Below are 16,713 nucleotides of genomic sequence, written 5' to 3' on the forward strand. Positions count from 1 at the left end.
GTTTTTATCTTGCTTATTTTCCTATGTCTTGAGATTAAGCCGTTTTTCTGCAAAACCTATAGTACAGATCCCAAACATTTTGCTGGCAGGCTGTGATTTACACCATATTTGCGATAGACCAACTGCAGTATATATTGACAAATTCTTTCAAGCAATTTTTTGTCACAGAGCTAAAGTCAACTTTTACTTCACCATCTCATCTTCCAGGAGTCACATGAGTTATTAAACAGCACAGACACTATTTAGTTTTTCTTTAATATAAGATTTTTAACATTAAAATACAGTTATAAAAGTATACTGCATTATATAAAAAAATTAAAATGTAACAATTATAAATATATGACTGTTTCATTTTGAGAACTCTAGCACCAAAGTGTATGGCTGTCAGCTCACACACACTATTACACTGATGCGGCAAACGTGACCATTATGTACTGGATTATCTCTGCCTAGATTTAAATACTTAAAAAACTCAAGTACGTAAACTTCTTTCTTATTCTAGATGTGTTTATTCCTTTTTCTTTTCCTGTTTATGACTACAACATACAGACCGGATGCTGTTCCACACATCTGCATACAAAAGTGTTCCAACAAAGACTACAAATGTCCCAAACCAGTGCCAGGCAGTGAAAGGATTTTGGAAATAAATAATAGAAAAGATGAGGCTGACAAACTTGCGTAGAGTCACAACCAGCGTGACAGTGAGTGAGGCACATTCCGTTGTGAGAATAAACACAGCTCGAATGCACACATATCTGGAAAGGGTGGTTAAGTCAAATATAACACACAAAAAACAATACAATAGCAACGGTCAATTTCAACACTTTTTTTGTCATATCAGATTTCTCAAACATTTAACATTGGACCAGCATCAATATAATAATTACCTGTTATAATACTCCCACTATTTAAGGTATTTACCTTGAAGAGACTTATGTTTCTGCTTCCTGCTTTATGCAGTTCTGCTTTTGCATGCATTGCCTTTTTAATTAATTGATGTTAAGTTGTCATTCTCGCCTTCATTCTTGCTGGATGGGTTTGGAGCCGATCCTCGGCTCCGACTCGGCCTATACTATAGCTCGAGAGCTATTTTTACCGGCTCGAGGCAGCCCTATATCCCACAATACCATGCGCTAACTCCCCAGATCTCGTTTGCCGCGTCGCTGCGAGGTAGTCTGTTTTTACCGGCTCTGGTCAGTAAGTGATTTTTCAGATTATATTCAGTTTTAGTAGTTTTTTTTCCAGTTAGTTACCCTTCTTTAGGTCCCTTCTAACTGCCTTACCCTTTTCAATAGCCCTTTTTCCCTTTCTTAGATAGTTTTTTTATCTTGGGCCTACGGGCTTTTCCTTAGTTTTCCCCCACCCCTTTCAGTGTGTGTGTGGGTCTTTTTTTAGTCAGTTCTACTTAACTTAATTAAGTGTGTGTGTGTGTGTGTGTGTGTGTGTGTGTGTGTGTGTGTGTGTGTGTGGACTGACTGTGTTCCTTTTTTTGTCAGGATGTCAAAGGACCCTAAGGTTTTGGGATTCAAGAAGTGTGACTCGTGCTGTCAGAAAATGTCTCCGACAGACTGTCACACTTCTTGTGTCTATTGCTTGGGGCCTTTACACTTGCAGGACTCTTGTTCCGTTTGTCACGGATTTAGTTCAAGAGTCCTGCAGGAAAGGTGTAACAAGCTCATCCTAAGGGGCTTGTTAAAGCCTGATGACTCCCCGTCCAAGTCTGGCTCGGGGAAGTTGTCAAAAACCACCAAACCCTTGGCTCCAGCTTCTGAGCCGAGGGCTGGCGTTATCGAGACGGCTCCGAGGCGAGCAAAGTGGTTTCCGCTCCGAAACCATCATCGGAGCCGACCCCAGCGCGCAAGCGCTCTAGGTCCACTTCGCTAGAGTCCGTTAGATCGGCTCCGAGGTCCCCTCTCATCGGAGCGGAGTCATAGGACTCATTCATCGAGGTCATCCAGGCTCTCCGACCACGACATTGAGAGGGTGGTCAGTAGACTTATAAAATCTCAGGCGCTGGCCCAAATGCTCCAGAGCCCATCTCACCAGACTCTGGCTCCTTCGATACAGCTATCCATTCCTCCTCAGACTCATTTCTCGAGCTCGGAGCCGGAGTTTGTCAGAACCGTGACCTTGCCCACGTCGGAGCAGATACTTCCTCCTTCGGCTCCGGTGTCATCGGCTCCGACCTCTTCATTGGTTCCATCCATGGAGAGGTCTGGGTGCCGAGACTCCATTGTCGGCTCCGAGGGGGCGAGTGGCATCGGACCCTTGTCCGACCCCACTCTCCCTACGGCCCCGACATCATTCTCGGAGCCTTCTCTGTCGGTTCTGGGGGCGGTTCCGGTCTTTTCGGAGCCGGTGCTGTGTTTGGTATCTGATGGGGGAGCCTTTGAGGTGATGAGGAGTGTGCTGGACCCAGTGTCCACTCCAAGGTTAAGTTCTGCGGCTCCTCCCTCTATAGTGCCTGTTACAGTCTCTGGCCATTCTCTTGCACCTGTCAGCAGAGATCCAAAGTATGGGGTACCCCCACCTTGGGTGTCTCCTCCTCTTCCGAGGGCTCCCCTGAAGTTTCAGGGGAACCCCCTAGGAAAAGAAAGTGCAAGAGGAAGCACATAGACTCCCCCGAGTCTGTCACGTCGGACACCGACTTGGATGAGTCGGAAGGTTCCCCCAGATCCCCCCTCTGAAGATGTCTCCTTTTCAGACATCCTGGAAATCCTAAGACAGAGGGGAAATTGGTCCACTCTCAAACCTTCCGAGGACGAGTCGGTTTACCTTGACGCTTTTGGATATCACCCTTCCACCTCCTGGGTGTCTCCCCCTTTCGACCCACTAATGGAGGTAGTGGCTAGAAAGGCATGGGCAGATCCTGATTCAATGGAACCTACCCCTAGGAGGCCTTTTAAATTTATTTCTGCACCAGATGACAAATCCTCTCTCACCAAAGGTGTTTCAGTTGATGCTATGGTGGTAGCAGCAGCCACTAAGAAGGAATTGGCTGATCCTTCTGTATCTGTTCATCCTCCTAACAAAGAGTCCAGGACCATGGACAGGTACGGCAAGCAGACCTTTGCTTCAGCGACCTTTTCTATGCGATCGCTGAACTATTTATGTCATTTCACCCGCCTTCAGAGAGACTTGCTCAAAGAGCTGGGTGAAACGGTACAGGATCCTTCTGCTGCGGGGTTTAAGGACAAAATAAACTCTCAGCTGGCTACCCTGAACTCCATTGTTAACTCCTCCATGCGGCTTATTTCTTATGCAGCCGATGGAGCAAGTAGGGCCGCTGGCACAGGCATTGCGTTGAGACGTCACGCTTGGATGCGACTCTGTAACTTTGCTGATCCCTTCAAGGCGTCCTTCACTAACACGCCCTTTGACGGTTCAGAATTGTTCAGACCTCAGGTGAAGAATACCCTCACCAGATGCCAGCAAGATGGTAAAACTCTCTCTGCCGTGGAAGTCCGTTTTTCCACACCTTCTAGACTTTATCCTAAGGGACAGAAGGGGGGAAAGATGTGGTTCCGCAAACCTCAGGGAGTTGCACCTGCCGCACGTGGTGAATTTCCCCCTAGAGGCAGAGGGGGAAATAATAACAGATGCCGCCCCAGGGGCAGAGGGGGTCCTCAGAACCAGGGTTCTAGGGAATCTTTTCCTGACCAACCCTTTCAGCATCCCTGAGAAGCTGCCCGACTGTCCGTCTTCGGAGGCAGTCGGGGGAAGATTATCTCTGTACCCGGAAGCCTGGCAATCCCTCTCCCAAGACACATGGGTACAGAAGATCATATCCGAGGGTTACAAAATCCCTTTCACTTTCCCTCCGGTACAACCGCCAAAACCCCTACCAGACGTACCACCCGCACAAAGGGGTCAGGCTCAGCTAGAAATAAAAAAGCTGTTAGAAAAAAAGAGTCATCCAGGCAGTCCCAGAATATCAGCTAGGATCCGGAATTTACTCCAGGTTCTTTTTGGTACCAAAAAAGACAGGAGATTGGAGACCTATTTTGGACCTCAGCAGGTTAAACAACTCTGTACTAAAGACAAAATTTTGGATGGTAACACTGCAGTCCATTCTACCCTTTTTGGGCAGAGACAACTGGATGTGCTCGTTAGACCTCCAGGACGCGTACTACCATATAAAGATACACAGACGCTCCAGGAGGTTTCTCCGCTTCCAGCTGGGAGTCAGTCATTTTCAATTCAGGGCCCTGCCCTTTGTTCTCACCACAGCCCCCCGGGTGTTGACCAAATGTTTGGCAGTGGTCATGGCTCACCTGAGACAGAAAGGATTCCAGGTGTTTCCATACTTAGATGACTGGCTCATTTCCGCTACCACCAAACAGGATCTCATAATGGCCAGGGATTACACTATTCAGCTTTGCAACAGTCTGGATATTTCTATAAATTTTGCAAAGTCCTCCTTGTCGCCTTGTCAATGTATAAACTTTATAGGCGCCGTATTAAACACCACAGAAATGTCTGCAACACTACCACCCCAGAGAGTGACAGACATAAGGCGGAATGTTCAGTCCCTGTTTCAGCCTAACAAAGTCCAGGTCAACAGAGTATTGAAAGTGTTGGGCCTCATGGCGGCGGCGATTCTTCTACTTCCATTAGCCCGCTTCCACATGAGGCTCCTTCAGTGGATGCTGTTTTCTCAGTGGTCCTTTCAACAGCTACCAATGACCCACAACATTTGGATAACCCCATCTTGCAAGAAACATCTCTCCTGGTGGATGGTTTCCCCTCAGCTTTTTCAGGGCAGACCCTTTGTTCTCCCCCCTCCAGTTGCCACTGTCACAACGGATGCCTCCCTGATCGGGTGGGGGGGGGCATTATCAGGGCAGGACGGTCCAGGGCACTTGGCAACAGTCAGAATGCCACCTGCACATAAATGTCCGGGAGATGAGGGCGGTGCTTTTGACGTTGCAAGCCCTTCAGAGCTCTCTTCCCATGGGGACTATAGCAATTCAAACGGACAATATGTCTGTGGTGTGGTACATAAACAAGCAGGGCGGAACAAGGTCCTATCCCCTCTGTCGAGAAGCACTCAGACTTTGGCAATGGGTGATTTCATCTCAACAGTTTCTGATAGCAACGCACATCCCCGGGAAGTCCAACGTCATAGCAGACAGATTGAGCAGAACTATCCTCATGCCTCACGAGTGGTCTCTAAATCAAGCGGTAGCAGACGGAATTTTTCGGAAGTGGGGCCAGCCTTGCTGCGACCTTTTCGCAACTCCCCAAAACAGCAAGTGCCTCGACTTCTTCACACTTTTTCCTCTGCCAGGCCAACCCCTCAGAGACGCTCTTGTTCACGTTTGGCCCCGGGGTCTCCTCTATGCTTTTCCTCTTTTTCCGTTGACCCCGCAATTAATTCAGAAAGCAACTGCATTGAGATCTAAAATGATCCTCATTGCCCCGTTTTGGCCTGGACAAGTTTGGTTCCCGTTCCTGCACAAATACCTACTGGAACAGCCTTGGCATCTGGAACCCCTTCCGGATCTATTGACCCACCTCACGGGCAAGCTGCATCAGTCTCTACATTCCATCAACCTCACAGCTTGGTTGCTCCACTTCCAGCCATAGCCAGGCTTCCATTAATCTCTCCTGTTCGTGATATCATTCTGGCCTCCCATAAGTCCAATACTAGAAAGACTTATGCTAGTAGATGGAAGCGATTTTCACACTGGGCACAAACTAGGTCCTTAGATCCTTTCCATGCACCCATTCATGAGGTTCTGGACTTTCTGGCGGAGCTTTTTCATTCTGGGTCATCATCGGCCACTATCAGAGTACAATTAGCTGCCATTGCTAATTTTCATGTTGGACTCTCAGAAGCAAATATGTCCCACAAACTCTGTAAAGCCTTTCTCAAGGGCATTTTTTTGCTCAGACCTCCAGTCAAAGATCCACCCCCACAATGGGATTTGAATTTAGTTCTAACCTCACTAATTCTGCCCCCTTTTGAACCTGCAGCTTCTTGCTCCCTCAAACTTCTTTCTTGGAAAACACTGTTTTTAGTAGCTATAACATCTGCCAGAAGGGTCTTGGAACTTCAAGCCTTGTCTGTCCGTCCTCCTTATTTGGTTTTTCATAAAGACAGGGTAACTCTCAGGACAAACCCTTCCTTCCTACCAAAAGTGTTATCGGAAGCAAATCTAAACCACTCCATTGATTTACCTGTCTTTTTCCCAGACTATACCAACAGGGCTGAACAAAAGTTACATTCATTAGATGTTCATCACCAATTACGGCATTACCTAGACAGGACAAAACAATTCAGAAAGTCAGACCAGCTCTTTCTCTTATGCGGCAGGCAAGAAAGGGCTTCCGGTTTCAAAAGTTACTCTTTCCAGATGGCTGACATCTATTATTACCTTGGTCTATGAGTTGAGGCACAGGCAACTTCCCTCTAGGCCTAAGGCTCATTCAACCAGGGCTCTATCAACTTCAACGAAGTTTCAAGCAAGGTTACCACTAGATGCCATTTGTGCAGCAGCTACATGGGCTTCCAAACATACATTTATTTCCCATTACAAGCTTGTAGCCTCCAGAAATAGAGCTGATTTTGGTTCCACTGTACTCAGGAGTCTGTTTCATTGAGCCACCCAGGACTAAGATGCTAGGGACGCTGTCCCATCCAGCAAGAATGAAGGCGAGAATGACAACTTAACATTAAGAAGTTATGTCTTACCATAACGTTCCATGTTAGTTGTCTTCTTCTCGCCTTCTTTCTTGCGTCCCTCCCTCCTGCCCCCTAGCCTGGACAGACTCGAGATTCTGAGTCCTTCCATTTCTGGAGATACAATATGTGGCGTCTTTTCCTTGTATCCTTAGTGTTACTAGCAGGTAATATTTTCTAGTAAAAGAGGATTATAATATTATTATTATAATATTATTGTTTATACTATGTCTTAGCTTCCAAACGAGATCTGGGGAGTTAGCGCATGGTATTGTGGGATATAGGGCTGCCTCGAGCCAGTAAAAATAGCTCTCGAGCTATAGTATAGGCAGAGTCAGAGCCGAGGATCGGCTCCGAACCCATCCAGCAAGAAAGAAGGCGAGAAGAAGACAACTAACATGGAACGTTATGGTAAGACATAACTTCTTATTCATTTTTCACCTATATCTGTTCTATTACAGCTTATTTTCAAGACAGTGCTTTCACATCTGTACTGCCTCTCAGGTCCCTTTACTTTTTCTACAGCAGAAACCGGAGTCCATTTTCTAGCCAAAGATTATAAACTCAAGAAAATAACTGTCAATAGAAGTTAAATGAAAATAAAAGTAAAACGATACGTTACTGTTGGTTACTGACAAACAGTGGAAGGGGAGTGTGGTAACAATGGTCAAATGCAACAGAATAGCAAAATAAGGAGGCATAAGGAAATGAATGCAGCCTTTTCTCCAGTATATTTGAAATGAAATATCAAGACAAGGTTTTTATGGCTACTCAACTTATTTTTCTGTTTTGACCCAGTTTTCATATTCCTATCTATTCCTATCTATAAATGGCATTAACAGTAACTGCCAGATAAAGGCATAAACGTTCCTAACATCTTAATATATAACTAGAAATAACATTGCTTTCAGGATGATACATACAGTTGCATTTTAAATTCATTTTAACATACAAATAGCTGGTGTCAAAGCTATGGCCTAAAACTAAAGACCAAAAAATGTACAACAGTATTCTTTGGCAAGCATGACATCCCTTGTAACTAACATATTGACAAAACACCCGTAAAATTTAATCCAGTAGCTAGACACCTGGGAACCCATGTGAACAATGATCCGTCATTCGATCATCACATATTCACTATTGTAAGAAAGTTCTTTTTTTATTGTGCAACTTATTAATAACAGTATGGCATCTAGGTTCAGGGAGGTGATCTTTCCATTCTATTCTGCATTTATTAGCCAGATCATTCGGTATAATGTCTCTTCTGGTATAAACCTATCCAAACACTGATGCAAATCGAACAACCAGAAGGCTTTCCCACCATGAAAATCAAGGGCCTGAATCACAAACTACACCAGCCATCTCAAAGCCTTGCCCCTCCTTTTGGTCACATACAGACTATGGAAGGAAGAGATCTACCTTGTTTGCAAAGCCTCTACCGACCCCATTTCTTTTCAACCTACTGCACACCCGCAAGGCCAATAATTGCATTAACACTTGCTGAAGATGTCTTAATCACTTCTGCAACTTAAATATAACATGCTGGAGGGGATAGGTATGTTTAAAAGAGAATACCACTTCTCTGGAATCGTCTTCTTTTTCATGTAAAGCAAAATAAGTCTTGTACTCTATTCAAGTGATTACACTATTGTAGGATGAATGGATGGGAAAACTGCAAGTTCACCCCTGGTTCAGCACCACTGTCCCTTATGGATAGGGGTAACATGTAAATGCCTGCCTGGCTCTGGGATATTCATACTTAAAATACAAAGGTCTCTGTATCAATCCTACTTAAAATGCTAGGACTAAAATGTCTGGAGAATGAAGGTCTAGGCCTCCACAGATCCTCATGGATTACTATCCTAGCAAGTACCTAAGTTTTATTGCACTCTGAAAATATTATGGTTTATAATGTTCCATTCATTTATTCATTCTGCAATGCCTGTTTTATCTAACTGGGGTCACAGAGAAGCCAGTGCACAGAAACTTATTACAGGATACCAGCTTGAAGAACTAAAACACACACACACACAAAATACAAATGTAAAGGAAATTTATAGGATCATCAATGCTAATTCACATTGGCCTTTGTTTATGATGTGGAAACAAAACAGAGTACATGGTAAAAAAACATGCAGACTCTGCAGAGAAGATATCCCAATCAGGAACTGAACTGCAGAACCAAACATTGAGAGTTTGCAATGCTAACCACTGAATCCCAGTGACGTACTTACTTCACTCTACTGTTAAAAGTGGCATGTATTGAAAGCTAATTCCACACTGCAGAAGATTTTAGTCATGACTGTGCTCTAAATAGTTTGATAAAAGGCCTGAAGTGCAAAAGACATCAGCCAGAGAAAGAGGAAAGGAAGAGTCTGACACCAGCTTGCTCATCCTAGCAGAAGAGAATTGAAAGAGTTCTGTTGCTTGAGTGCAACTGTGGAGAAGTCTTTTCAAAACTGCAAGCTACAGAGGCACAAAGATTCAGGGAGGGGGTATAAGCTGACCAAAAAGCACTAACTCTTCAGCTGAAAGTTCAGGTATGTGAATGTGTTTACCTGCACAAGCCCAAAACAGTTGGCATTGAATTTTGCTTGCCAGCAAACCAGAAGGAGACAATCAGACATTAAAAAAAATCATCTAATTTCAAAGAGTGAGGGCTGCGCTACTCAGCTCCTGCCTCTGTGCTTCTTGCCCCTGGCAGCTTTGTATGCTGCTGGATTGTGAAGAATGAATGGGGAAAGTACAGTTGTATGAGAAACTCTCTATAACAGCTACCTTAGTAGGATCACTTTGAGTAGAATTCCTAAAATATGGAATTCATCTGCAATCTCCAAATAGCCAGAACCCAGAGTTCCATGGAGATATGGAGGTGGGAATACTCCTCCTTAGGCGAGGATACACATGTGCATCCAGTATAAAAACAGGCAGCTCTCCTGTGCTGTGAGAAGAAGGCTATACCTTACATATGGAAGATCTACCATAATGCAAAAGTTACATTTTTGGGAGTCAATTACTGTATCCTGCTGTTTGGCCCTGTGGTAAAAGTAGATAAATGCAAGGGGTAGGAGTAGTGTAACAGTGATTCTCTCGATCACTTACTACTATGGCGGATTTCTTACAGTTAAACAGCTGTAGTGCAGTACAGTTCCTGACATATGGGAAGACTGCCACAGTTACCTCAGAAGTAGTGAGCTGGAAAAGTGCAGTGGTCATCCTGTGGAATACTCTTAGATGAGACCTTGCAGAAGAGTAGTCCTGAACTCTGTGCAATAATCCTAGACTGCAGATACAATTTACAGTATTTTGAAAATGTGTAACAGACAACCACTGAGTAGCATTACAAATGCTTTATATAAAGACATTCCTCTAGAATGCAGCTGAAGATAGGAATTGCCCTTGTGGAGCTTACCTTAATCTGCCCTTAAACTGCCGTCCCATGCTTCTCATAGCAAAAACTACTGCAGTAAGCGAGACACTTGGGAACATTTTGATGAGGCAATGGCCTACTGTCCTGTACTTATGTTTATTTATTGGGATAGAACACTGGTCAAACATGACTAATTATAGGATCAACCCTTGTTCTAAGTACAACAAAGTTACACGGCAAGGTAATGTTGTTGTTGTGTCTTTCGGCTTTTCCCGGTTAAGGGTCGCCACAGTGGAACTCTGGTCCGCTAATGATTGGCAGTAGATTTTTACATGCCGAGTTGCCGGCCCTGACGCACAACCTTCAACGGAGGTACGCCCATTCACAAAGAAGGAATATGCAAATCAGGTTACATCATATTTGCTAAAAAAGATGTTGAAATGCAAAATGAGTAGAAAGCCTGCACACCTTTTAGACTGTCAAGGAAAAAGAGACAAGACACAGAGTAAAACTGAGATGAAAGTGGTTAGGTGATGTTACTTACATTTACTCACCTGCATTTGTTTTAGTTAATCAAGAATTCTTTGAATAAAGGTCTGAACTTAGAACAGTTGTTGAGTTCCTTTAGGCTGGTGGGTACAGACTGCTATAATGCGAAGGCAAGACAAAACTGTATACTGGAGCTTAGTTCTACGAGTCTGGAGGATTGGGTGAGAATTAGATTGGTTTCTACGAATGTAACCAGAGAGAGTTTTAGTAAGGAGTTTGCATATGTATAGAAGTTTAAATAGTAGCCAACGGTTGTTAGCTGTGGTTGAGCAAGTAGTCATTTTGCCTTTTTAAGTGACTGATGGTGCACTAGCCATGGAGAATTTACTATGAAGAGACATTTTACTGGAGATGGTTGTTTGATGTGTTTTTGATTGAGCCAGCTGCAAATAACAGCAGACCATATTCAAGTTGGGCAAATATGATGCCTGGCTTGAGGGGGGGGGGGTTGGGGTGATGTGTGAAAGCAATGGTGATGGTTTCTGAGGTCAGAAAAATAAGCAGCTGATTTTTGATTTTTTTTTTCAATATGTGTGGAATTTCAGGCTACGGTTTAGCCATATGCTGAGGTATCAGAGGGTGGATGTGGTCTCAATGGAGTGGTTACTTTCTTGGGTGAAGGCAAAAAATTATTACTCTGTTAGTCCTATGGACTCTGTCTTCAGGCAATTTAGATATCTCCTGAATAGGACGATGAATAAGTGCATGATCCTTGCTCCTTTCTTATGAGTTGACAAAAACACAGTTACATTTATAGTCTGATTAAGGGAGATTATAGACAAGTTTAGGCATAAAAGAAGGGTTCGTTCTGAACCAATCTTGCCCTTATAGAACACCATAAAATGGCTGTTTGAAAATCATTTCTAGGGCTTGTAGTTCTGAAATTTTTCTGGCTAATGTGATGGCCAACAAAAAGATAGTCTTCTAGGACAGGTACTTACAGAAGACTAATGCCACCACTTCAAATGGGTCCAGGGTCACCTCTTCTACCAAAATAAAACTGGAGATCCACAGGTGACGCAACAGTCACACTAATTGGTCTATGTTCAAGAACTAACCCCATTAATTCCTTGACAAGCAAGCTGTTTCCCAAGGCCTACTGCCCTGGAATGCATGCTGAAATGACAGATAAATGCACTTTAATGGAAAGGTAGGTTAATTCTGCTGAAAACAATGATAAATATGAAAGAACGAGGACACGCCTACTCACAATGGATCCTGTTCTCTCCTTTTGCACAAACTGGAAAATCCTTTCCATTTTCCCAGATTAGACCACTTTTGGCTTTCTTCATAATACACAGCACACTAAAAAGAAGGTGCTTGAGAGGAATGCAAATCAGATTATCTAAAACGCCAGCTCAAGTCCCTGCTGCTTCAGCTGTATCAGGGTGCTGGAACTCCAAGTGAGATAGTCTAACCTCTGTGGTTGGAATATGCCAGGTAAGTCCCCTCACCCTCTGTACCACCATGGAGAACCAGGGCTTTCTGGGCACATTATCAGAGTCATTCTAGGTGTCTGTATTCTCACCTTCTCTAGCACCCTTGGAATTAGTGAGAAGGGGGTTATACATACAGAACAGGTTCCACCTGTGGAAGAACACATCAACTCTCCAAATAATGCCTTGTAGGAGACTCGCGCAGTAGCCCAGAAGCTGATGATTTTCCAGGAAGTAAAAGATATAATTCTGAAGTCCCCCATCTTGCCATCAGTCCCAAGAACATCTCTTCACTCAACTTATTCTTGTAGTCTCCTGAGAGAGATCCCCCTTAGGTTGCTACAGTTTTATTTTGCATAAGGGGATGTGCACTGCTCTGAGCTCCACACTTGCTCATGCAGTCTGATCCCATGCTTGTACTGCTAGTCTGCATGGGAGCATGAATGAATTCTTCTCTGCCTGTTTATGTACCACATTACTGTTGTATTGTCTGTGGTGAGCACATATCAAAAGTCCTGCTAGACTAAGTGAAAGAAGGCTCCCAGAAACATGGCCTTCTCCTCTTTGGCATGTATACTATGTTTTCTGCTGTGTTCAGTACCATCTCCAGAATGACTCTGGCTATGTCTGGCACATGGCTCTATTTGGAGAGACTGTGGAAAAATTCTCTCCAGCTTCTCTTGAAACTCTGCTTTCTTCAGTTCAGTTCAGTTCCTGATAAAGAAAATCATTCAGGTACATGTGCCCCTTTTGTCATCAAGTAAGCCACAGTAGTAGTCAAGACACTTTGTGAATACTCTAGGTGCCACAAAGCACCCAAAGGGCAAGGATGAAAATTGAAATTGGCAATCTCCCACCCTGAACTATGTACATTCAGTGCTATTGACAAATTGTAACATGTAACTATTGCCCTTCAGATACAATGCTAGTGGGCAAGAGGGGAAGGACTGCATGGGAAAGTACTTTGAATTTTGGAACTCAAAATCAGGTTCAGTCTTGGGGAGTTCCAAAACTAGCCTCCAAGAAATGGGTGGAGTAGAAACTTCTTTCTCTCATGGCTCCCCAAGGTAAAAGATGGTTGAACAGAGGGAAAGTCCAGGTCTATGTAGTCCACTAGAATGGGAAGTATGCCTGTAAGGGGTGGGATTTACTTTAACTGTACTATACACTCTTTATCCATAAGCTATTACACTCCTCAACCAACTGTCTGATGTAATACTTATCCAGTTGTCCTGGAAATGGTCTAGCCTCCCTTAAGTAAGAGGCTGACTGTGGTGTGCAGATGTGGGAGGGTTGGTTGAGTCAGGACTGATTGGATGAACTTGTCAGGCTGCTGACTGCAGTTTAGCCTATTTATTCTTCTTTCCCCCTACCATTTTTATTTCTCAAAAGCCTTGTTCTCTGTTTAATACCTTTTAACCTGTCACATATGTAATGGACCAGAAATTGAAGGGTAGTTTCTGCTGCATTTGAGTACAGGGTGATGAAAAGTTGTGTTATACAGTGATACCTTCGTACTCATCAGCCTCGAAACTTGCCGAATTTGGTATTTGTTGCATTTTGACTACAAAAAATCCTGGTACTTGTCACGCTTTCTAGAACAGGTCCTTTGTACACTATTTGTCTTTGCTTGCTATTCTTTGTGCAAACAAGCACAGAACTGTACAACCTTGTGTCCTAAGAAGACTAGTGATAACAGCCAACAGAAAAGAAAATTAGTCAGAACCACGATACAGCAGAAAAAGGAGATGGAGAAATATGAGTGGTATTTCTGTGTCTGATCTCGCTATACACTACCGAATGCCAAGAACAATGATCTCCATCATCTTGAAAAATTAAGACGCCATCAAAGCAGCTGATGTTGCTAAAGGAGTGAAAGTTGTAACCAAACAAAGATCACAGACACTAGAGGAAGTGGAAAGACTGTTGCTGATATGGATAAATGAAAAATAGTTAGCTGCTGAGTTATTTCACAGGCCATGATTTGTGAAAAACCAAAAGTGCTGTATGCTGACCTGTTGATAAACAAGCCTGGACTGAATGCTGAGAGTAGTGAAGTGTTTAAAGCCAGTCATGGGTGGTTTGAAAGCTTTAAAAAAAGAGAAGCGGCATACATAGTGTGGTCAGACATGGAGAGGCAGCCAGTGCCAACAAAGAAGCTGCCTCTGGATTTGTTCAAGAGTAAGTATGTAGAGACTGAAGGTTTTATTCCCGAACAAGTGTTCAATGGTGATGAGACAGGCTTGTTCTGGAAAAAAATGCCCAACAGGATCTGCATCACTCGAGAGGAGAAGGCATTACCAGGGCACAAGCCAATGAAGGACAGGATAACTCTGTTGTGTGGGAATGCAAGTGGGGATATAAAACTTAAGCCTCTGCTAGTCTATCATAGTGAAAACCCACAAGTTTAAGAAAAATAATGTGATAAAAAGCAAGTTACATGCAATGTGGAAGGCTAACAGTAAAGCTTGGATCACCAGGTATTTCTTCATGGAGTAGATGAATGAAGTGTTTGGCCCATCTGTGAAAAAATATTTATTGAAGAAAGACTTGCCTCTAAAGGCTCTGCTCGTTTTGGACAATGCTCCTGCTCACCCTCCTGGCATGGAGCATACCTCTCAACCTCTTAGAGCAAGAAATCTGGACAAAGCCATAAATAAAAGTGGGACAAAGACCCACACATAGGGACAATTTTTAAATATTGCTCTTATAAACTTAGAAAGTTGATAGAACAACAGGTTTTGCATTAGCATGAATTTTTTTGAAGGGTATGAGGTCTGAAACTCAAATGTCTCATTATTTTCTAACTTCGATCTTTAATAATTTGTCAGTAATTTGCCAGAAAACAATAATTTTATTAAAAAAACAGACCAGATATAGGAGGCAAAAATCTGGACATTCTGCAAAAATCTGTACAGTTGACAGGTATGGCATGGAGGACAACTTGCTGGAGTAGTTTAATTTCATCACTGTGAGGTTCTTGCCTCCTGAGACAACTCCTGTGATCCAGCCCATGGACCAGCAGGTCATCTCTAATTTAAAAAAAAATGTACACAAAGGCACTTTTCCAGATGTGCTTTGAAGTGACTTGAGATACAGAGTTGACCTTGAGAGAATTCTGGAACAAACATTTTGATATCCTCCACTGCCTAAATCTTATTGAAAAGGCCTGGGGGGAAGTCTCTCACAGGACCCTGAACTCTGCATGGAAGAAATTGTGGCCAGAAGCTGCAACTCAGAGGGACATGGAAGGCTTTGAGACTGATCCTAGGCCTACAGATACTGTTGAGGAAATTGGGACTCTAGGGCAGTCCATGGGCCTGGAGGTCAATGCTGATGATGTGGAGGAGTTAGTTGAGCGTAAAGAAGAGGTCAGCACTTCAGAGGGAGCAACAACAGATAGTGACTGAAGAACTGTCTTCAGGTGAGGAGGTAAGGGAGAATGTCTCCAGTTCATTACTCAAGAAAATGTGTGCAAAATGGGTAGAAGTTCAAAATTTTGTGGAAAAATATCACCCTGAAAAAGCTCTAACAAGCCGCAATGTTAATTTGCTCAATGATCAAACAATGTCCCACTTTAGAGACATCTTGAAATGCAGGCAAAAACAAGCATCATTGGATAGGTTTCTAGTGAAAATTAAACCTAGTGCGTATCAAGCAGGATTCAGTGGTAAGACAGAGGAAACAAAAAGAGAAAGAACCCCTGAAGGGCAGCTGATTAAAGTTTTTATAAAACTGGACTCTCCTTCCAAACAACAGCATCTCTCCTCCTCACCACCATCCCTTTAGGCCATCAAAGTTATACAAACTTAAAATTTAAAGTTGTACTGTTTATTAGTGAACATACACTGTACCTACTGTTTATTAGTGAACTTGCACTGTACTGTTTAAAAGTGACGTTATACTGTTTATTAGTGAAGTTATACTGTTTAAAAGTGAACTTATACTGTTTACTAGTAAAATAAAACTCCATTAATGCATAAAATGCCTTATAAAATGTGGAATTTCTGGGTGTCTGGAATGGATTTATTCAATTTACATTATTCCTTATGGGAATAATGTTTGTTATTCATTGTTTTTGCCACTCAACATGCCTTCTGGAACTAATTAACAATGAATACCAAGGTACCACTGTAGTTTACATCACTTTGCTGCCTTCTTCCAGCTTAAAATGACCATTCTCAGAAACTCCTGAACAAGAATTCCTTACCCAGGTAGTACTGAATAGCTCCTTTTTAACGTCTTCCCACTGATGGGTGGATCCTCCACCAGTTGTTGTAAAAAGCAAGGTGAGGCCGATGCCAATAAGGAGATGAAACAGATTCTAAACCAAAACTTAAAACTTGCAGGTACTAACCAACTCCAATTAGCCACAAGAAAAACTCTGTAACGAACTTTGTAACGAACACTGCTTTATTGTTGACCTAGGTTTCGTCCTTACGAACTTCTTCAGAATACATTCTATCATTCTACCTCACTTCTTTTATACATTGTTGATTATTCAATAATCATTCAATTGATAACCTAATTTCCCGCCGTAAATTCTTAAAAGGGAAATGGCATTATTTTAAAAAAACATATTATTCAAATACAAAACATATTTATGCATCTCTACCTCATGTATACTTTTACTAAATTAATTATACATTAATATACTAAAAAATAACTTATAA

The 16,713-nt window shown here is 42.8% G+C and overlaps 1 protein-coding gene across 1 annotated transcript in view; it reads right to left on the minus strand.

The window, feature by feature from the left end:
* Nucleotides 1-236: 236 nt before the first annotated feature.
* The window catches only part of SLC35B4 (solute carrier family 35 member B4), a 534,725-nt gene continuing 518,248 nt past the window's right edge, over nt 237-16,713 (minus strand). Inside the window, exon 10 of the mRNA XM_044088668.1 lies at nt 237-755. Coding sequence (XP_043944603.1) covers nt 509-755 — 247 coding nt within the window. The 3' untranslated portion in view covers nt 237-508. The remainder of the gene's footprint in view (nt 756-16,713) is intronic.

Source organism: Protopterus annectens, chromosome 11.part0 (genome assembly GCF_019279795.1).
Source record: "Protopterus annectens isolate FY-2018-M chromosome 11.part0, PAN1.0, whole genome shotgun sequence".
Lineage (NCBI taxonomy): Eukaryota > Metazoa > Chordata > Ceratodontiformes > Protopteridae > Protopterus > Protopterus annectens.